The sequence below is a fragment of the Sciurus vulgaris genome (assembly GCF_902686455.1).
Source record: "Sciurus vulgaris genome assembly, chromosome: 3".
NCBI classification, from domain to species: domain Eukaryota; kingdom Metazoa; phylum Chordata; class Mammalia; order Rodentia; family Sciuridae; genus Sciurus; species Sciurus vulgaris.
This window is the reverse complement of record NC_136463.1, coordinates 58,794,547-58,817,588: the sequence shown is the minus strand read 5'-3', so window position 1 is coordinate 58,817,588 and position 23,042 is coordinate 58,794,547. Positions and strand designations below refer to the sequence as shown.

The window sequence follows — 23,042 nt, the reverse complement described above, 5'->3', positions numbered from 1 at the left end:
GTGAAATCCTGCTGGGTCCCCCCAGCCACTGGGGTCACACAGCTGCTTTGCTTCTTAGCAAGCTTTGCCTCCCTCTGATCTTAAACTCCCACCCGAATTCTAGGAATACTCCTAAAACCTGTGTCACAAAGAAAGCTTCCTGCCAAGTTGTTCTCTAGACCTTCTGGTGGAAAAGCCCAGCTCCTTTGTTGGCTCCCTTGGTGCTGAACAAACCTTCTGGAATGTTCTGACACCAACTGTTCTTATTTCTTCCAAACTCATCAAAAATTTTCTAGGAGACATCCTGATTCTCATCCCACACTCCTTTTAACAAAAGGTCTCCCAGGGTTCAGTATCTCTCCCAGATTACTCTACCTGCCACATCTCTTGACCAGTAGCAGAAACCCTTTCATCAGCATTAGCCATGGCAGAGAGCTCTTTCCATGCAAAACTGCCAAAGCAGGATCAAACCCTGGATCTGGAAGTCCACCCTGGCTGACCACAGCAGCAGTGGTCAGAAAGTCAGGACCTGGACCTAGTAGGGCACAGATACAGTTAAGTGGCTTGATGCTGAGAAAGCAGAGGGTTTTAGAGTCCCAAAGGCATGGATTCATGGCCAGCCACTGCTCCTGACTAGCTCTGCAACTCTGCTGTGTCACAGGCTTGAAGACTGTTTCCTTGCCTACATCCACCGAGCTGAGGCTGGCTATCAGGAGCACAGTGCACCACATGGCTGGGTTGTGTCTTCCCTCACCCACATGCCTGCCCTGGGTATGTCAAGGCTGAGGGTGAGGCACACCCTGGACCCACAAGACTGTCCAGTGGCATGGCTGGCCCCCAAGGAACCAACGGCTAGATTGACTGGGTGCTGGGGCGGGACAGGCACAGGGAGCCAGGCTCAAGGGACGTGGTAAGGGGAGTCAGTAAGAGAGGAAGACACAGGGAGACAGAGTGACCAGCATTCTAGTGAGTGCCCAGGTCACAGACAGGGAAGCAAGGGGGCAGGCCAGAAGAGCTCCAGAATGGAGCTCCTGGAGGGAGACTGCTTCTGGTCGCCTTGAGCTCACTGTAGCCAGCTGACTCTGATAGAGCAGGCGACCAGGAAGAGCTGAGTAAATGAATGAGCTGAGTGGGATGAGGCACATGAGGGACTGAATGGACTGTGACAGGAGAGCAAGACATGGGTCACAGGAGAAGGTCACATCATCTGCCTCTAGATGCGACTCTGATCAGGTAGGTTGTCACCTAGTGCAGCCTGTTCCACAGACTCTCTGTTGCTCTCTAGGTGAGAGCCCAAGGGCCACTCAGGACAGAAGGATGCCACCAAGGGGGAGACATGAATGATTTCTCAGGACCAAACCCTAATTCCAACCCAGAAGCTGGTCCATGGGTCTCACTAATCAGAAGCTGCAAGTTATAATGGGTGGTTACCTGATCACCTGTGAGGGAGATCCTGTCAGCCTGTCCTCTCAAAAAGGGAGTGGGAAGGCAAGGGTCAACCACACAGGCTCCACGGCCTTCCCAAAGGGGAGGTGTTGATACCATTTTCAACATGAACCATGACAGCAGTTCTGGCCGACTTAAGGTCTGGGGCTGGCCCAAATGACTGGGCCATCTGCCCCTTAGCCAATGGACAACAGAAATAAAACGCCTGTCTCGAAAAGACAGTGACAGCAGAGAGGAGGGTGGGTGGTACAGCCCAGAGTTCACATACAGGTCTGGTTCTGCTGGGGGTCAGAGGTGAAGGGTAAGGGGTCAGGCTAATGTTTGAACCCAAAGATATAAAATCCAAGAAGCCAGCCTAGGGCAGCATTATCCTCAGGAAGCCCATGTGGATGTCCAGGTGATGGGGCAAACCCCTGTGCCAGGTCAAGGCCTGGTGCAGAGTAGATGCCAGTGAGCATCTGTTGAGCTAATGACCTCATTAGTGGAGCCTTAAGCTAAAGAGTAGGTTGTCAGTTTTTCTGCCCTGTGCCCATTGCTCTGTCTGGCCCTCCTGGCTCCCAGATACATCCTGTCTGAATGCAAGAAGCACCCGAGTACCTCCAGCTGTCAGGGACAAACACTGGGCTGCTGTCCCTATGCTCTGATCCCATGCAAGCTGTCTGGGGCTGGTCTTTAAGCTCACTACGGTTCTCAGGGATGGGCATCTGAACTGCTTGGAACACTCAATTGTTGCTAGGAGAATCCTCTCAGTAACCCCTCTATAGGCTTAGATTTTGACTTGACCCCTCATTTCCTGAGTTCTATTCATTCCTGAACTGATCCATCAGCCTCCTGGGACTAGGGACAGAGGCAGATGGTGTCAGTGTCAACATGTCTGGATGCTGGGCTGTGCCACTATGATCTGCAGACCATGGCCAGTGGTAAGGTAAGTCTCCACCCATGCTATGGGAGAAGGCTCACTTCTTCCCAGCCTGGCCCTCCAGTCATAGGAAGGATGATCCCCAGCATGTGTGAATGTGCGCAACCCTGTTATTTTATAGAGGAGTCTTTTGTAATCAGATTAAGTAGATTTGGGACCCATCATCTTGCAATAAGGACAACCTTGAGATTCAAATTCATCTAGTTGGGCCCCCTCATGTATTATTTCTACTTGACAGCACTCTACTTAAAATTCTTATTGTTTGGTATATCAGCTTATTCTCCCTCATGGTTGATTATTTCCTCTTGAGTTCTGTAATTCTGAATTATATACTCATCTTCAATGAGAATTTACCTTGGGAATTCTGAGTGATGACCTAGTGCTCTCCCTCTCTCTCTCTCTTTTTCAAGACTTTGTATTTGCCTCTGCCAGATACTCCATGCATCCCAGAACCAACTTTTACATTAGAATTTTTGAACACACAGACAGAATAAATTTGAACCCCAAAACTTACACAAATGCAGGACTATAGTTATGAGTTTGTAGAAAAAGTTTATTTTCACCTGAAGTTCAAGTTAAAATAGAGAAACTTTCTTTCTAGCTCCCTGAACTGGAGGGTGATTTATTATTTATTTTTTCATCTAAACTTCCACTGGTTTGTACTTCAGGGAAATTGAGTTTCACTTTATGAAGAAGTTTTAATCCAATTCCCTATTGTATGACAGGACCAAGACCTCATTTTCTGCTCTGCTTAGGAAAATCCTAGATCTTATGGCTACCAAGACTGATGACCCAGGGCACTGAGACCCAGGGCTTTACAACAGCATCTCCTCCTCCTACACTGTGGTTCTTAGTTTCCTCTTCACTTGTGGTCCCAGGGATTGCCTTGCTTTCCTACTAGTTAAGCTATCCATTTAAAATGATGTTCGTTAATCTTATCCAACATTTCTAGGTGTTTTCTAGCTAGGGAACTTTCAGATTGTCTGGTCTACCCTATTGCTAGAGATCTAGGTCTCCTCAGAGGCAGTTTACAAAGTAGACTGGAACCCAGAGAGGGTAAATGTCTATCTGAGGTCACACAGCACATATGAGACATATCTAGGCCTCCTAATCCTTTTCTCCCTCAAGGCATGTCTCAGTCATGAACTCAAGCAATTAAGTCTTCAATGGACGCTTAAGCCCACTGTGACAGGAGCATATATAATGAAGATGAGAGAGAAGGGAGGACACAGGATCTGCCCCATATAGTGAGGCTGAGGGGCTACAGGTAGGGGGCAATTGGAGCATGTGGCACAAGAAAAGTTCAGGGAGAGGCGGGCACACTTACGCTTCCTGGAGCTGGACAGCAGTGCATCCACGCGGTACACAGAGAGCCGGTCCACAGCCCCGCACACAGTGCCCTTCTCCCCCTTGCACTCCTGGTTACACTCCTTTGGCCCGACACGCAGGGCTGGCAGGCGGTTCCCACAGTAGCAGTCTGCACCAGCCTCCAAGCCTGCATAGACATAGGACCTGCAGGGAGATGGAGTCTGGCTGAGTCCAGACCTTGGCCCAGAGCCCTAACTGCAAGAAGGTCTCGGTCAGGCAATGAGAGCTGGGCCTTGAGCCAAGACAAGGGTTGGACGTGAAGCTGAGGTAGATCTGGGTGGGGAGGCAGGGGTGATGGCCATCAGCCTATGGCTGGCCTTAGGAACCAGTCTTCATCCAGAATTAAAAATCATCTAGGTAAGTCTAGGGGACAATTTTCGCTTTGTAAGAAATGAGCCCCATTGGTCTCGCCCCAACCCTGAGCTTTAGTACCGTCATATTATAAGATATAATGGAGCTGAATCAGCCATGTGCTGGGAACCCAGTTCTTAACAAGGTACAGGGAACACCTTGATATGCAGTGCTTGCCCATTTCTGTGGTGTAAATACTCCCACCACAGACAATGTCAAGCTACCAATGTTATAGTTGCCCAACAACTCAAAAACTTTGAAATTCGCCCCAGTCCCAACATAAGACTGGCCTGAAGCACCTGCCACTTGTCATGTTATAAATGGGACTGCTGCACCATCATTTCTTTACCTACTTTTCTTCAGTTGTAATTACAGCTGTAGACAAAAAAAGATTAGAAATGAAATATATTAAGTTTCATATTGGATTGCAACTACAAAAAGTGGTCAGTGTTTTCACACTCCCTTCTCAGTGGATCCTGGTGTAAAAGCCCCAGACGGAAAACCCAGACTGAATCATCTAGTCCCCCTTTGGCCACTTAGTAGCTGTGAGATGATGAACATCACTTCCTACCTCCAAGTCTCAGTTTCTTTCATTGTTAGGAGACTAAAATGAGATTGTGCCATCTTCAGTTTCAGCTTTATCCAGGCTGCAAAATGCATGGCACACAGGAGGGCCTTGTCCTGTCTTTCTCCAGTCTCAGCTCCTCCATGTGTAAAAGGGGATAATTACTACTTAGTGGAGCATTGTGGGGCTTTACCTGACACAAAAATTGTAAGAGGATCTCAGGTGATAGAAAGAGATGAAGTTGTCCTCTCATGCCGTCTTGCCTGTCTCTACACTTGCACATGCACACACCCACAGTGGACTGGGACCGCCTTGATGGTCAGAACCCTCCCTGGCACGTGACAGATGTCTGGTAACTACTAAGAGAGCTGGCAGTATCCAAAAAAGCAAAACTTGTTATAAACACAAAATAGAAACACTTATGCTTACAGAGCTGGAAAGGTCCTTGGAGAAATAGAGATTAAAGCCTTTCATTTTATTTTTTAAAGATGGGTAAATGGAGGCCCAGGGAAGGAAAAAAAAATCACTCAGCAAGTCCCCGGCACAGCTGGATTAGAAGCCAGGTCTCTGATCACTGACCCAGAACCCATGCCATCTGCCAGTGACCTTTCTTCTGGATGATGGGGGCCTGCTAAATTGAGGTCTAATTACATTATGACAGTCACTGGCAGCCACAGCATCGCCCATTCTGGGACTCTCTTCTGACCTTATTTCCAGGGGAGTCAACAGCACAGCATCCCAGCACCTACCGCTCAGCACATGCGTCCTGGCAGTGGGTGACAGTCATCTTCCTCAAGTCATAAAACACCATCCCCTTCAGAGTTCTCTCCTGGCCTTCGTCACGGAAGCAGCCAAGGTAGGTTCCTGCAGAAGGGAGGATGAGATCAGCAAGGGAGGGTCCTAACCATGGGCCCAAGTTTAGGAAAAGCCAAGGGGTCTCTAGCCCTGCCTGGCCCAGGCACTCTCCAGGGAAAAGCAGGGGATGAGGGCTGCAGCCCAACCTCCCCTCAGAGCAGGAGCCAAGTGGGCCTCTGGACATGTCCATCTCATTCATTTCCTGTCCCTTGTTATTTAGTGGCCCACTGTCCACCAGGACAGCCCTGTGAGGAGCCTGGCATCACCCTGATTACTGCTTTTCTCTACTACCCTTAAATGCCCACGTGTGGATTTGTATTTTATTCATCATTATGATTTTAATTGTACATTATAGTGTGATAATTCAATATGCATATATAATGTATACATTTGCATGTAACAGTTGGATAATTTAATGATCTCCCATGGCCCCTACCCTCTTCTCCCCATCCTTAGTTTGTCTAGGCTTAGAGAGGCCTTTCTGCCTTCAAAAGGTCCCAAGAGAAAGTTTTGCTGCTTCCATGTGAGCCAGAAAGGAGACAGTAGTCAGGGAAAGTCTGACATTAAGTTACATAAAGAAGAGTTTTCAAAAAGGCTACGAAATAAAAAAAATAAATAAAATCTGCTATCCATGGCTGGTGTAAGCAGTATCTGTTAGAGTGTAAGATAAGTGTCCTGTGTGGCAATCCATGAGACCAAGAGACTACAGAGCCTACTCTGGTCACTCCAGCACATCCCTGGATGGGGACATTGGGGAACAGCTCCATGAGAAGTCATCTCTGCACACACCAGTGGGAGTCCGTAGCAGCCTGCCCTGTTCCCTAAGGGAAGGAGAAGCCTCCCAGAGATGCACACGGCAACCCAGAGATGACAAGGACGATGCAAACGCAGCACTGGGCAGGTAAACACCACAGGCACCGCACAAGGGTTTTAAAGGACAGAACGCTGGAAATTTGCAAACATGCCATCGCATGGTCCCCAAGCTGTGAATACACACCCGCAATAGCTGTGCTGAGATCTGGATGGGGCACCTGTGATAAAGATGCTGCACATCTCCCTAAGGAACACCTGCATCCAGCTCCTCCAGGCCTCTGAAATGCCACTTGCAGCACCTGCTGCAGCCTCTACAGAAATCAGGCTCTCTGGAAGCTGCATACCCAAGGCCTCCTAGCATGCCAACTCCTAGATGGCTTTTCAGTGAGGAGGAAGATAATGATGGTCCACTGCTTCATGAGCTCCCTGAGAGTAGGGGAGACTCATTTTTAATTCCTGTCAAGAAGCTGATCCAAAGCAGGGACTCAGGGTCCACATGCTGAGTGGTCTGGAGAAGGGGGTCCAGTCCATCCACCTCATTTCTGGCATATAAAGCACAGAGTAGTTTTTCTGTCCACGAGTGTTGCCACACTTAATTTAGTCCTGACCTTGTTGGATCACTTCAAATGGGCCTCAGTTTCCCCAAGTGTCAAATGGATAAACACCCACCCTGCCCTGCCTACCCCTGTTCAAGCTCATTTCTCCTACCCTATCCAACGCCTGCTCCCCTGTCACATCCACCCTCTTCTCCCTGCCTGTCCTAAAGACCAAGAGCACTCCCAGCCCACTGTGGCTTCTCTCTTCTCTGGATTCTTACACTTTATACCTGGAAAACTCATCAATTAGCCACATTCTTGTCATTAGCTGTTTCCCTTAACCATCTTTCAAGTCTGTGGGTCTCATCTCTACATGACTGAAGCCTTTTGGAGGGCTGGGGCCAGACCTTTACCCTCGTTGTTGACCCACCCTGACTCACCAGGGTTAGGCAGCATCAGTGTCAATGACAAACTATGAACAGTGGGTTATGGGCCCTAAAAATCCACTGATGTAGCCTAAGGGTGCAAGAGTAGGCACAGAGAGCTCAGATGCAAAGAGGGATGGTCCTGCTGACTGTACCAACGTGCAATTCTCAGGGCTCTAGTTTAAGAGGGATGAAGCAGTGAATGACCAAGACAATAGGAGACTGCACTTCTCACCACACCGGGACCCACAGGACCCAAAGAGCCTCAGGTCAAAGGACACAGGGCTGAGAAGAAGCTGGCAGTCACCTTCTTCGATGTCTGCCAAAGGGTATGGCTCTCTTCCAAGCCAGGAGCCTCCAAGGCCACCTGCATAGAGGGATAAACATCAGCACATGAGGCCACACCCAGCAGGCCACCCACTGGCACCTGGTACTTCCTGCTTCTCTGGTACCCAGGCCCTGCAAGCTTCTTGGTCCTGTTGGCCCTCAGAATGACTGCAACCATCATGCACCACTGCAGAGAACTTTCACCCAGGGAGGCAGGCATGAATTTTCCTCCTCTGTCCACCTACTTAGTAAAATAAAGCAAGTATTTGAGAAATTTCTGATGTATTACTCAGCAAAGAAAAAAGTCCATTACAGCTTTCAATTAAAAATCCAAAACATGAGCCCAGGGAGGGTGAAACATTTATCACTGTAGCTGGGAAATTAGCTGTGAGGTTCTAAAGATGGCCAGTCTCAAGACTTTCCAAAGCTGAGATGGGCATGTACATGTTTCTGGGCAACTGGATGGAGACCGCCTTTGGCAATGGGTTGACTTAGTCTCAAATCCCTGCTCCACCACTACCTGGCTGTGTGACCTGGGATGTGCAGTTTCCCTCTCTGAATCTCAGCTTCCCCAACTGTAAAATGGGGACAGGGTGCCAATTCCACAAGCTGGTTGTGAGGACTGCCTACAATAACACGTGTGAAGTATCAAATATAAAGCCTGACACAGGAACTACTCAGGAGTGATTATTTTTATGGTTTCTAGATCATTATTAATAATGAAAATTTCTCAATGACTTTACTTCTTTGAAACCCAAATTCTTCACCATTAAAATAGTGAGAGCACTACTTACATCAGAAGACTGTGAAGATTAAATTAAATGAGAAAACAGATGTACGTCTACCCAGAACTGTACCTCGTACTTGACAGATGTTCAAGTAAGTAACAGCCATTATTGTTCTGATCCTAAACTCTAACCTGGGACCTAGTGTGACAACGGATCAGTAAATATTAGTTGAATAATTAGCATGCTACTGAAAGAGAAGGAGGAAAAAAATGGTTTCCAGCAATCAGGTTATAGTTCTTCTGAAAACAAGGAGTGGCTAGCAGTTACCAGCTGGGTGTTTATAGACCTGCTCAATGTGGAGAGGAAGCCCCGGCCTCAGATGCAGATGGCCACTCTGGTTTGTGAGGAGCAGGTGAGCTCTTTCATCCCAAAACATAACAAATGGTTTCTCTAACTCGCCGACAGAGGCGAGGATGTGCAGAAAAGAAAAGAACTTTCGAGGGATGTGCCGGGACACATCCTGCAGCGGATTTATTACTTTCGGCTGAAATGGAGGCGATGCATTATTGTCTGTGACTCCGCATCTGTTCATTTGCACATCAAAATGGACAAGCCGTGAGGCTATTAACGATGGCTTTGGAGATATTGGAATGTCTTTGGAAATTACTATCAATAAAAAACAAACTGGCTATGGAGAAGTTACTATTTTTCCCCTAGTAAACTTACTGACATTTTATTCCATTATGGATGTTGTCCAAGGTATAATGAAATGCTCAGTGATTGATGGAGCCTCCTGCAGCTTCCTCGGCTTGCAGGATCCCCTTTCAGGAGGATGGCGGGATGCCCAGGCCACAAAGAGATGCTTGCTTTGTCTATGGCCCCAGCAGCTGTCCAGAGGGCTGCACTGTGGCCACTCTCCATCAGTGAGGCCCGCCCAGCTATGCAGGCCCCCACAGCCCCACAAAGGGAAGGGGGCAGGGGGCTCCCAGAGGGCTTTCAGGCCAGTGCCCTGCTTTCTCTGAAGACCTTCAGCCAAGCAACATCCCCACCCCATATGATTCTGTTATTCAACAGGGAGAACAAATTCTTCCTGAAACCCCGAGGCATATTAAAAATATTTAACAACCTATGGGGTGGGGGAGCACAGACCACTCAGAATTGTCACTATCCAGCTGGCACTGGATCCTGAATACCCCCTGCTGCCTCAGGAGTTAATCCTTTCCTTGCTGAATAATGGGGAGGTTTGATGGTCACTGGAGAGGCAGCCAAAGTACAGAGGGCACCCCAGAGGCTGAGGGGCAGTAACTATCAACAGGTGTGTATTTCAATTTTTTTTTAACCCTCAATAAGACCATATATTTGGATAACAGTTGAATATCATCAGTCTCGCTTATATCTAACCACAATTTCTTCAGTTTTTATTACTGGAGGTAAGTTAAAGGATGCGTATTAGTTCTCTTGGACATGCATATTCTATACTCAGAGCCATAGCTTGTCACCCTGAGCCCTCTTCTCTGCTGGTCAATAACTTTCATTTATTTATTTATTTATTTATTTATTTATTTATTTTTCTGAGTCAGGATCTCACTAAGTTGTTTAAGGACTCACTAAGTTTCTGAAACTGGCTTTGAACTTGCGATCCTCCTGCATCAGCCTCCCTAGTTGCTAGGATTACAGGTGTGTGCCACCATGTCTGTCCAGAGGTCACTTTTGTCTAATGAGTCTGCAAGCCCTTTGCCATGCCTCTATCATACCTGGGTCATGCTGTCCAATAATCACTCGGGCAGAAGTCTGATTCTACCACCAGGCTCACCTCTCAAGGGCACACGTGTAGACCCATGCAGCAGATCCTCAGTAAGTGAGGGCAGAGAGAAATGAAAAGAGGAACTGAGGCTAATTTGTCATAGGTTGCAGGGTCAATAGATGGCAATAGAAAGGAACCCAGGTCTGTTTTCAAAACTTGTGCTCTTATCATGACTTCCTCTCAAGAAGTCTATGTTGCTGTCTATCAGTCATTTATACTTTAGTCTAAACAAGTTGCACCAGTGAAAACTTCCTAGAGATAGTTTCTCAGTGTGTTGGGTGAGTTTACAGAAAGCACACCTGTGTAAAATAAGTTAATGAGAAACCATCAGCACCTCATTTCTCTCTTCTAATATGCAAGCCTTGCTGGGGACTCCTCATCATAACTAGATGATTTCTCAGAAAATTTCTTTCCAAGACAAGAATCCACAGTCCTGTAATTTTCATTCTGTTGGGCTATCAGAGTCATCATCCTAAGGCAAGAGAAGCTTGGGCTCCTTTCTCTTCCCTAGACCCTTCTCACCATCCTCAGACCCCAGCACCACACACACACACACACACACACACACACACACACACACAAGAATATGGCCTAACTCCAAGGCCTGGCACTTGCAGCTCTCCTAACTCAGACTTGGTACCCATCTTGACTGATCTCCTATACATTTCCACATAGGACCCTATGTTCCAACTAGACCTTTTACAGTCAATAAAGAAGTTCCTCTTGTGACTCATGGCGCAGCACCAAATGAAGAGGTCAGGGATGCTGAGAAGCTGACTGAGCTCAGTCAACATTCAAGAGCAACTTCAGCACTTACTCAGTACTCACCAGTAAGCACCAAATAATTGACTGAGCCCTGCACAGAGAGTCTGCATACCTTAATGTCCCCATGAGGGAAACCCAGCCCTGTAACCATGGCCAATCCTGCTGTGCTTCCCCTGTCTCCTAGGCCTGCTGCTTCCAGGTCACCACAAGCTGTGCATTCTATTCTGACTCCAAACGCTTCCACTCTGGTCAAGTTCTGGTTGGCCAGTAGCAACCTGCTCAATAATGCACCTTTATGGCTGTTTTTCTTCTTGGTCTTTTTCCCACTCCCCTCCCAAAGTTTGCTGGGATGGCACCCCAAATCTACTGTGTGCATCTGAATCCTAGTCTCAGGGTTTGCTTCCAGGAAACTCAAAGAGAATGACTTTGGTGACTTAACTTCCCTTGCCTCAATTTCTTCACCAGAATATTTGGAAATAATAATGCCAGTACTTGTACATAGTAGGTTTACAGATGCACAAGAAAATGCTATATGAATTAGTTTTACTAAACAGCAATAATTGCTAGTTAGAGTGCCAAATGATATACTCGGTCTCCTCTCTTAGTGGCTCTTGGTTTAAACGTGCATTAGAATAACCCCGGAGAGAGTGCTGATACACGGATGACTGGCTGCTACTATGCCAGAGTTCCAGCCTCACTGAGAATGGGAGACCCTGAAAGTCTGCCCTGGTAACAAGTTTTCAGGTGCTTGAGGCTGCCGGTGTGGGACACACTACTCTATACTAAAACACTTAATCCTCACAGTAAACCTGGGGTGCGTGTCTCTATCTTCATTTCAGAGGTACCCAGAGAAGTTAAGCGCTATGCCCAAGGTCGCCCAGCAAGATTGCTGCTGAGCCAGTATTTAAGACAAGATTTGTCCAAACCCAAAGCTGGAGCCTTAGGTTCACACCTCAACTTTGAGCCACATGAAATCCCAGCAGGTAAGTGAGCAAAATGCTAAAGGACTTCACATCACAGCCCCTTGCTGTCTCCCGCAGAGCAGGAGAGAAGGAACATTCTGCGAAGGCTATGCGCCTATAGGGCCTATTTCTCCAGCTGCCACCGGGCCAGATAAAGGCAACATCAAACTTGTGAACCTGAGAGCAGGGCTCCTGGGAGCAGCTCCCTGAGATGCAGCTGAGCACCTACCTCGGCTGAGGGCGGCTGGCCTAGGGGCCTCAGGGCCCAGGGTGGGCGACCCCTGGTGGTGGAACCAGCGGCGCCGCAGCTGACGCAGCTCTGAGTTGCGGTTCCTCCGGGGCCAGCGCAGGGGTCCCGCGGGCAACCGAGCCAGGGGGCTCCGCAGCGCATCCACGTCGAGCAGCGGGTCCGGGCTGACACGGGGGTCACGCAAGTCTCTGCTGTCTAGCAGGCCCACGCCCAGCGCCACGGTGGCCACGGGCAAGGCCTGCAGGGTGCCGGGCGCCCGGGGGCCCTGTGGGAGGGCCACTCGGACCCGCTGCAGGAGCAGCAGGCTGCCGGTCATCAAGTAGGCGGCCGTGAGGAAGAAGAGCAGGAACTGCGTTCTGCGGAGAAACTTCTGGAGTCGGAAGAAAGGTTTGGCCATGCCCCTGGGCAGCTGGGCTCCCGGCTGGGGCCTGGGGACGGCTCCTAGCGCCCGAGCAGGAGGGAGGCTGGGGCCCCCGGAGGCGTCATCCTCGCATCCCAGCTCCCAGTACCTGCCGGTGCTCTCCTGGGGCTACTATTTCTGCACCATTTCCAGCAGGCGTTCAAATGGCGCCATCACTTATCTCCGGCAGCCACGGGGCCCTGAGGTTGTAGCTTCTGCCTGGGTGTCACCATCTTCCCCATCCCAGAGCTCCACCAACCCTCCTCTCCTGGCTTGGAAACCTGAAAAAGTGGAGTGGAGAAAGGGTACTTAGTTGCAATAGGAATGTCTGCCACCACCCTCTCTGGGGTCCAGGGTATTCCCAACCCTAGGACTGATTTATCAAAAGGGCTGTTGGTATTGCAGACACCCTGGACAGTGGGCTGGGTTCAGATCTCAGCTCTGCCACTGGCCAGCTGTGTGATGCTGGGCACGTTGTTTAACCTCTCCGGGCCTCAGTTTCCTCCTCTATAAAGTGTGGATACACTCTGCTCTTGAGGAGCAGTGAATATCCAGTGATAATAGCAGTAGTGATAAACACCATGAGGAAACATAACGGCAGCTTTTCACTGAGTCCTTATGTGCCAAGCACTCAGCAAAGTGCATTGTGCATTATCTCATTTAACCTCACATCAATCCAATAGAGGAGACACTGTTACATCCCCACTTTACAGGTAAGGAAATGGGCAATAGGAAGCAAAACTATTTTCATAAAGTCACACAGTTGGCAAACATAAGAGCCAAGCTTTACATCAGTCTCTAATCAGATCCTACCCTCTCAACTACTACATGGTCCAGCCTGTGATGAGACACCATCATATACAAGTGCACCTAGCCTGGGTAGGTGTATACAGTGAGTACTCAATACATGCATGCACTCAGCTGATTTCCAGGGGTGTGTTGGGACTAGGAGCTATTTTCTGGAAGGAGCTCCTGCAGAGGCTGGTCATTGCCTCTCATGAAGAAGGGGGCTCAGAGGAGGGAGTGGATTTGTCAGCTTCCTGCCAGGGCCAAAGGGCGGGGACAGAGCCAGAGGCCAGGGCACTGGGTGTGGAGAAGGTGGAGGGGCCTTTGAGCAGCCCTCCAAGGTGCCTTCCACTCCCAGGGACACAGCGCTCCCAAAGGGCTTTGATTCCCCTTGGCGGCACCTCTGAAGTGCACTGTTAGGGTTGGCAGAGGGCTCTGCAGCTGCCAAGTCGGGCTGCAGTGTGAGGAAGGCCCTCAGCACAAGGACAGGCTTGTCCCAGAAGAAAGGCCCCTAGAAGCGTGACTAAGCCACTGCCCATAACTAACATGGCCTGGGACTCCTGCCAGGTCCGCACAACCACTCAATGGCCTATCTGTGTGCCTGGGACAGTTGGCCGGTGTGAGCAGAGAGACAATGTCTGGGCTCCGAGGCTGGCATTCCAGGCCCTGAGAGGCTGGAGGTTCAGGGAAACTTCAAAGGGCCCCAGACCAGCATGGCCCTTCCTGATGGAGTGCTGAGGGCGGGGTAAGCAGCAAACCAGCAAATGGAGGTGGAATCGGCCCTGAGTCAGGAAGCCATTCTGATGGCCCCAGAACCTTTCTTTTCTCTGTAAGCTGGTATATCTGCTAGGCCCGCCCCACCCAGTCGCCTCAGATTTGTAAAACCAGAGAGAAAATCCCCCCAAATCCTGACTGATCTCTCTGCCTCCAGCTTTGTCCCCTCCAATCCATCTTCCACAAGGCCACCAGGGTGATCCTCCTAACTCACAAATCTCATCATGGCACTCCCCTGCTTAAAACCCCTTTCAATAGCTCCCTGAGGCTTTGGGGATAAACTCCAAGCTCCTTAGCATGACATACAAGACCCCCTTCGTGATTCAGCCTGCCCAGCCTCATCTTCTGCCAAGCCTTTTCCTTCTGCTTCCCCACCACACACACACACACACACACACACACACACACACACACACACACAATCACCTTCCAGCAGAGTCACTGTAGCCACAGCACACTGAGCCCCGGTGCCTTTGCACATGCTGCTTGTCTTTTCCTCCCTCTTTGTAGAATCCCTGTATATCCCCCAGGGTGCACCCCAGGTGTCACCCCCTCCAAGCAGCTTTCCTGCCCATCACCCAGCCACTGGCATAGATTCTTTGGTGTTCCCCTAGCCTGGGCTGATCTCTATCCTAGCACTCACCATCCCATGACAATTAGCATTGTTCATCTGTCTTTCCATCAGCCTCAGGGATGGCAAGTTTAGAAGCCATCTCCTCTTTATTTTTGTAACTCTGGTCCCCAGCCGGAAGGCTGGCACAGTGTAACTGTTCAGTGATCTTGTTTATGAATATACTTTTGCAAATAAACTAGAGGCTAGATGAATGGATAGCCTACCAGAAACTTGTTCCTGTAGGATCCTAGAGAAGTCAAATCTCACATTCCACCCATCCAGAGCCAGGGGTGAATGCTGCATAGTGGGAGAGATGGAATGTTGTGTGGGCCATCGAAGGATACAGCTTTGCAGAGTTGAGGTTACATGCATATTAACAAGAGTACCCGGTTCTTTTGTGTGCTATAATTTCACAGAGAGGTGTTTCCAGATGTGTTTGCAAAAGGGTTCTGGTGAAAGGAGGTTGGGATTCTATCAGTGAAAAATCCCACACAACTAAAATAAAAGGTGGGAGGTGGCACTTTTGCAGTGGAGACCAAGTTTCTGGGGAGACGAAGCAGAAAAATGGGCAATGGGTCAAAATTTTGAAGGCCAGGTATGGTGTGCAGTGCACGTATGTTTTATTTATTTTATTTATTTTTATTTGTTGTTCTGTCAATGGACCTTTATTTTACTTATTTATATGCAGTGCTGAGAATCAAACCCAGTGCTTTACACATGCTAGGTAAGCACTCTACCACTGAGCCACAACCCCAGCCCTACACGTGCATTTTAGAGACAGAATTTGGATACAGGACACTGAGTAGGACTGGGGTGCTGTGGAGCAGGGGTTGCCAGGTTGAACCAATCAGGAGTCACTCTCACCCAGTTCCCCACGATGTACAGAGTCCTCCCTGGCACTCCTCCATCCCACAGGGTTTTTCCCTGGCTTGGGGAAGGGGCTTCTGGGTACTGAGTGGACAGCCACTTGTAGGCCAGAGTTCCACAGTCCAAGAGGTTGGGACTGCCTTTCTCAACTTCTAAAACTGCAAATCCGAGTCTGAGGCCAGAACACTTGCTAAGGGTGGGCTGGGAAGATGTTCCACCCAAAGTGTCAGACACTTGCCCCTTGCTCTGGACTTTAGCCATCCTCGACCAACAATATTTGCCAATGGTTCCCCACTTTCCATACGCTCACCTCTCCACAAGGATAACAGCACCCTTAGGGCCCCCAATGCCCCCAAACCCCAGCACACAACTAGCAGGACAGTGATGGGAAATGTTTGTTGAGTGACTGAATCCCAAAGAGGCTGCAGGTGGCCTGGAAGACTCAGAACATCTGCACAGGGGCTCACAGGTGAGCCACAGCAGAACCAGCTGATATCTGGGCAGGTATCTAGCCACTGCCTATCTGCATTGGGCCTAAGAGGCTATCAGCTGAGCCCAATGCACCCCAGAGCCAGTAGGCCCTCCAGGAGAGAAAATCCATCATGGGCAAATCATTGCCCAGGGCAGGACCTCAGGCTTCTCACCTGTTAAATGGGGGTAAATGGCATTACTATGGGACTGAAGCAGGGAGTGTATGTGACACTTTTGTCACCTACAGACTATATCATGTTCTGGTTATGAATGCAAAAGAGGCAAACAAGGAGCAGCTTGATGACAGGCCTACAGCAGCTCCGTCACTGGTAGAATCAGTCTCAAGCAGCAGACTCCTTCTCAGCCCCCCTACTCCCTGAGATGGGCCCAATATCCCACTCTTGCTTGATGCTGATCTCACACTAAGACTGCCGTTAGCAACTGCTTTATTTCTCGATGTCATCACTTATTAAGCCCTTGCAGCATTAATAAATAGGTTACATGGGTTGTGTACTTCACCGGCACCATCTCGTTTCCTCCCTGCAGCTTGCCAAGGCAGAGGCTCTGCTTCTCCACATTTGAGAGCTGAGATCTGTCCCTGAATGTCAACTGGGTGAAGCTCAATGCCTAAGGTCAGACATTCAGGGCCAGCATTCAGGCCCAGAACACCTGCTCCCAGAACCTACCTGGTTCCACTAAGCTTCCTACCTGTCTTCTCCCCTCGGGTCTGGCTTTGCACAGGCAAGATTTATTCTTGAAAGGAGTTTATTGTGTCTCCATAAGCACCTTTTTGAAATCATGCCAGGCCAAATCTCCTGGAGATGATGCTACACATGGCATCTCTAGAGCCAAATCTTCCAGACACTGCTGTGTGGGTAAGTGTGCCAGTCTTCTGGCTTGGCTGGGAGGCAGTCTCAGAGTCCCCCCCTCTTCTGGAAGTCTCTATCATTCTTCTCCAGGTGCAATCCCATCTTGGAACCATGCAAAGTGCTTCAGTGGGAGGTTGGTGGACTCTCCCCAGTACCCCCTGCCTGAGGCTTTGTCCTTTTGGGAAGGGACATCCAAGATGGACAAAAATGCACACTTGCCACCCCACTTAGTGCCTTGTAGAGGCCTCAGGTTACTCTAGAGCAGAGCAGTGCCTAAGGAGGGAGACCCTGAGTTCCCTCTCAGGCATGAAAGAATAATCAAATGGAGGAGTTTCTGGAAGTCTCAGGAGTGAGCTGGAGCCTAGATCAAGTGGGTCTCAGAAAACCTGAGCCCCAGGAAGGAGGTGGGGTATGGCAGTTGGTGATGCCTACTTCCAAGTCAAGCTGAGGGGACTGAGACTGAGCAGTTGCAGCAGGAAGAGAAGAGAGGACAGCACAAGAGCCAGTCTCTGCAGCTGGATGACCAGTGGCCATCAGAGTTCAGGCATGTGACTACTCCCCTACTGCCTGGCCAGAGATAACATTCCTGACATGCCCCCCAGAAGGATCTCAGCCATTGTGGCCACTGCAATAATAGCTCTGAACCTCATAAGACTCAGAGCTATGAGCTCTGATCAGGACAGGAACTCTGAAGACAAAGAACTTGGCCCAACCTGTTGCTGTCCACACAAGAAAACAGGCACCCATGTCCCAATAGCTCAGAGCCCCAGCCTCCATGACCAGTAGTCAGGGAGTCTTCAGCCTTGGAACCTCAGTAAAGTCCTATATGGGAGCCTCCAGCTGGGCTCAGGGATCTCCAACCTCTGCCTCAGTGCCTGCTCAAGCTCACTGCCTGTCATCAGACCTTGTCTCCCAAGAGACTGTCCCCTTCTAGCAGCCTAAGAAAATTATCTTTCTAATATAAAGATCATAATGCTATTGCCTCCACTAGATCCCCAGGGTTTGAATAAACAAATCCAAGCTCCTTAGTCCAGTATTCAGTAGCCTTCCCTGACTATTCCTTCTAGAACCCTGTGTCTCAACCAGTGTTGTTCACATTGTCCAGGTACCAACTGCCTCCTGCAATCTCCTCCTCCCTGGGACCCATGTTTTCTGAGTCCCACCTGCTGTAGGCTCCTGCTCCCTCCCTGAGATGCTTCAAGTCCTCTTAAGTACGCTCTTCCTATAGCCAGCTCTGACTGTGCCTCATCTCAGAGCTCTAAAATGCTTTCTATTTGGCTCAGCCCCAATACCACCTCTTCCATGAAGCTCCCCTGGTCCCCAGAGCAGAGCCATTCCCCAGTGCTATTGGCAAGGCTGGATACTGTCCTATGCCAGGGTTTTGTGTTCTCCCTTGAGTTAGGCTACCTGCTGTCATCCCAACTTCCTCCCCAGCCTGCCAGCCCCTTGCAGGCACAGTGGTGCCTCTGTTCTCCTCTGTGTATGCAGCCCTCACTCTAGGTCCACACCCCTGGGTCTTAGAGGCTGAGAAAAGGAGCAAGGAACCTACTAAACATAAACCTGCAGGGTCCTGGGAAAGAACAAGTTCTAGGAAACGGAAATGGTATGGGGTCCCTGTCTTTGAAGAGACAATTCTTTGATCTTTTGAACTTCAAAACTTAGTAGAAAGGGTTCAAAAAATTTTAAAATGTCACTAAAAAGGTGCAAAACATCATAGTCAATTAGTGTAATCACTCCTCATATATTAAACATCAAATTGCACCCCCTTAGTGCATATAATTATGCTTTGTCAATCACAAATAATAAAAACAAATATAAATTACAGGAAGGCCAAAACATTTAATGAAAAATTGGAAAACCCTTTCAGTAAACCTACTGCTGAAGTTCATATAAATAATAAAATTTTTATACCACACTAAAAAGTGCAAAGCATTTTCATGTACTATCAAGTGTGTTGAATGAATGAGCAGAATAAATGAATAGTATGCAGTTAATATATAAATTAGTATCCCCATTTTATAGATGCAGAATTTGAAACAGAAAGCAAACCAATTAACCTGAACAAAGAAACAGCTATTGCTAGACTGAACTCAAGTTTTCCGATTCCAAGTGTCTGGTACGATCTGCCATATCACAGGGCCTTCATTTGCTCAATACCAGATGGGGATCCTTCCAAGCACTGTAATAGGGGCAGGGGCTGCAAAGAAAGACAAAAGTTGTGGGGGAGGGGGCTGGCATTTCCCCTTTTCAGTTGATTGATTTTGGAGTCCAGTCCATTCTTAAAACTGCCAATCATGATCTCTTCTGAATATTGCTGGACTATTCCTTTACTAGTATTCTAATTTATTCATTTGTGTCTCTTCCACCTGGTGGTGAACCTTGAAGGCTGTCTTGGTTCTGGTTCAGAGTATAGTAGGTAAGTAGGTATTTGAGTGACTTGGATCAATCTGGGCCAGGGAGTGGAGCACCAAGTCAAAGTCAGCCTTGCCCTCCTCAGGCTCCATTCCCACCCCTGGAATAGAGACTTGTGCTATGGGAGGGGGGCCAAGAAATGCTGGGCATTCTTTTCCTCAGAAATCCCCTATTCCCCTCATGCAAGGGGTTCACATCCCCAGGACTTTCTAAGGGAAAGGAAGCAAAATGGAGGGAAAGAATCTTAACACCTACCAAGAGGTGCACCACATTGTCTCACTTACAAAATAAACCCAGCCCATTCTTCATCCACTTCTCACATTCACACAGGGAGATGGAGCATAAGTAGAGCTCATCCCTGACCATATTCCCCCCAAAGTGGCACACTTGTGATATTTTTACAGGCCATGAATCTACATGGTGACTATTAAAGCTGAGGTGAGGAGAGATTAGAGGAAGCAGAGAGAAAGCATGTCTGTGAGGCCCAGGGAGGAAGTAGTGGAAGGCCATGTTCACCTATTCATTCCCCAAATGAGCAGGGACAGCTTCCAACCCAACCTGGTCTCAGACATTAGGACCCAGCTCTTCCCCTTCTGTTTCTTATGATTATCACTGTCATCTTATGAATAAAACCTCTGAAGATATAAATACTGGACGGCCCAAAGTCCTTGGCCTTGAACTCTTTGAAGCTGCAGCAGGAGGATCTGGTCTCAACAAGACTAAGCAAGATGGGAGTGTCTACAAAGAAAAACATACCTTCCTGAGATGCCCAACTCCGTCTGGGCCTGGAGGCTCCGAATTTGGAGGTTCTGAGGCACATGTTCAAGCTGACACTACAAGGTATCCTGCTCTGCTAATTGCTGAATTGCTCTACAGTACTTGGGCTGAACCAGCTAGGCTGGAGGCTCAGTCTTATCAGGAGGCCAACTAGTGACCCATAATAACCCCTCTGCTTGGTGATTCCAGCCTTCTGCTCAATCCGGGCTCTCTTCACTTCTGACTAGAAGAGCAGCAGGCTGCATGATAACACCAAGGGCTCCACTGCCCACTGAAAAGAAGGACCCCCCTCACCCCAAAACAATGTCTTCCAGAGTTGCTGTGGGAACCATCCTGTTGAGACCTGAAGGGTGCATACAGATGAAGGAGGTGGCTTCTGGTGGGGAAGATGGGACAGTCAGGCTCAGCCCACCAGCCCAGTGGCCTGCCAAGCTACCTTCAATCACTGTGCTCTGGAAAGGTCCTGCTCTTCTTTACAGAAACCCTGGACTCTGTAAAAACATCTTCTCCATGTGAACACCAAGGGTCAAGCTAACTGTGTGGTGGTGGGGTTGCAGGGGAGTATTCTTAGGAGAAATAAACTTCTTCCTACCCCAAGGAAACCCCCTCTTGCCCTCTGTCCAGCACTTGCAACCACCAGAAGGGGGATGCTGCAGACAGAGCAGGGCCTGCCAGCTTGAGGTTTCCTCTAATTCTTGAACTGCCCACTAGCCCTCACTTCCTGTGTCTGGAAACCTAGTAATTCACTGGAGAAAAGGCCCCCACTCCTGATCCCAACATGAGATAGCCCAAATGCTTCCCTCTTCCAGCAACAGGAGGGCTGAGAGATCTAGGGTTACAAAAGTACAGTGGAGTCTTGAGTCTGTTCATTCGGGAGCATCTGGGACAGCAAGAATGGCCAGGGACTGGATCACAGGGCAGGGCTGTGGGGCTGAAATCCCTACAGCAGTCCAGTCAGAAGAAGGGACAGAGGTCCCACTCCCTGCCCCCACCTCCCCGCGGGTGAGTCAGCTCGGGGTACATATGCTCAAGTAGAGCAGTCACTGGGGCTATTCTGAGACAGGGGACCCAGCCAGGGATGCTTCTGAGTATCAAAGAAAAAACGCAATAAACAGTGTCCAGCCATGAGTCTCCGTCCACACCTAGGAAGATGCAAAGCTCCAAACCAGGTAATTTTTCGGACAACAATACTTACGTTTCCATTGAATTTGCCTCGGTCTCCATTCAAGTTCACCAAGAAACGGGGGTGGGGGGGGGGACCCTCCGCTGACCGGAAGCCTGGCTTGGTAGCGGAACGAGAGGGAGCTGCTCCTGGTGAACGTCTCCGACTAGAAGGGAGACAGTACGCACCCCAAATCCTGCCCTTGCCCCTCTCCCTGTGCCCGGACCGCGGCGCCCTCCTGGAAGACGGACGGTCTCTCTAGACCCTGGCGGGGACGGCTTGTGCAACCGGCTAACGCACCACCGCCCCAATCTGACTGTTGCGAAGCGCTCCCCACACGCACACGCTCCGGCTCTCCTTCCCCGGCCGAGCGGCCCCAACCCCGCGGGAAGGCGCCCCACGCAAACCCGCCCCGAAACCGGAGCAGGTGCAGCCCCGGCGCGCTCCCTGTCCCAGCTACACAAACTTGTTTGCCCACGGCGGGGGAAAATCCGACTTGCAGCCCGCGCGAGGGTCCCGACTGAGGCACCCGAGAGACAGGACTCACCCCGCGATCGCGGCCGGCTGGGGCGTCCGCACCGGCGGCCACGCGCCCTCCTCCCGGGGCGCGGAGCCCGCAGCCCCGCAGTGCCCGGAGCAGAGGCGCCCTTGGAGCCCGCACGCCCCCGGCGCCCGCCGCAAGCTGACTGACTAGCCCCGGCACGGCGCCGCCGCCCAGCAACCTGGGGCTGTGGACGTCCGGGCTAAGCCGCCGCGGAGCGGGCGACGGAGCGGGCTTGCGGGCGCAGAGCCGGTGGCGGGCGCGGAGCGGGCGGCGGGCGGTGAGCGGGCGAGCGGGCACCCGGCTCTGCACATGCTCACTCGCGCGGCCCGGGGACAGCAGCGGGCCGCCGCCGGGTCCTAGAGGCGCCGGCGCGTAAGCCCGTCGCTCAGCTTGCGGGAGGGGTCTGGGTTTCGCGGGCGAGGGCCCACACATGCCCTGGCCCTGCGAGACACGCACAGGCGGCGAGCCACACACGCCACTGCCAAGCAAGGACAGTGACACTCACTGATACACGTTTTCAGTCAGTCACAGCCTTGTGTCGGAGCCTCTGTTGGCTCTAATACACACACCATGGTGCTCACAGGACACGCACACAAACACACTGTCCTCCGTCGCACAGAAGAGCACACCCCCACAACTCACTCAGATGCAGACACGGTGACAGACACACACCGTCTGATACAAATACACACTGAATCACGGCTTCACAGGCAGATACACTGACACCCACACTCACACATACGCACACACTCTGGGCTGTGCTCCACTCACAGAAAAAAGCTAGGACACTGTAACAGGCATGCACACACACATAGAATTATGCAGTTTGTAGCACTTCCATACAAATACACAGAGTCAGGCACAAGCTGGATCACTGTCCCATGCAGAGCTGGACACTGATAACCACATCTTCAGGCATAGACACCCGCATAGACACATATGAACATTCTGCCACACACCAACTCAGAAACAAGCACATGTTACAACACACCCATCCACAAGATCTGAAACAGCCCCACACAGAATCATAGCCCCATAGACAAATCACTGACACCATCTCCATACACATTCAGGGCTCTGCAATCAGCTTATTATTACACTGCTCCACACTGACACACAGTGACAGACCAACTCACTCCTTGATATTGTCACCCACAGAAGCAATGCCACATACTGGATGGAGTCCATTAACAGACACACTTGTATAAAGGGACATACTGCATACGGGGCATTGCCCCCCCCCCCCCACACACACATACACACACACTGACAGA

The 23,042-nt window shown here is 50.0% G+C and overlaps 1 protein-coding gene across 2 annotated transcripts in view; it reads right to left on the bottom strand.

Moving 5' to 3' along the window:
* Window positions 1-22,064, bottom strand: part of WSCD1 (WSC domain containing 1) — a 46,208-nt gene extending 24,144 nt beyond the window's left edge. The window contains exons 1-5 of one of the 2 annotated variants that reach the window (XM_079135005.1): window positions 21,772-22,064; window positions 12,073-12,774; window positions 7,565-7,624; window positions 5,378-5,492; window positions 3,672-3,856 (exon numbers count right to left, since the gene is read on the bottom strand). In XM_079135005.1, the coding sequence (XP_078991131.1) occupies window positions 3,672-3,856; window positions 5,378-5,492; window positions 7,565-7,624; window positions 12,073-12,490 (778 nt within the window). In that variant the 5' untranslated portion in view covers window positions 12,491-12,774; window positions 21,772-22,064. The remainder of the gene's footprint in view (window positions 1-3,671; window positions 3,857-5,377; window positions 5,493-7,564; window positions 7,625-12,072; window positions 12,775-21,771) is intronic. The other variant, XM_079135006.1, reaches the window with a different exon arrangement.
* Window positions 22,065-23,042: the final 978 nt, after the last annotated feature.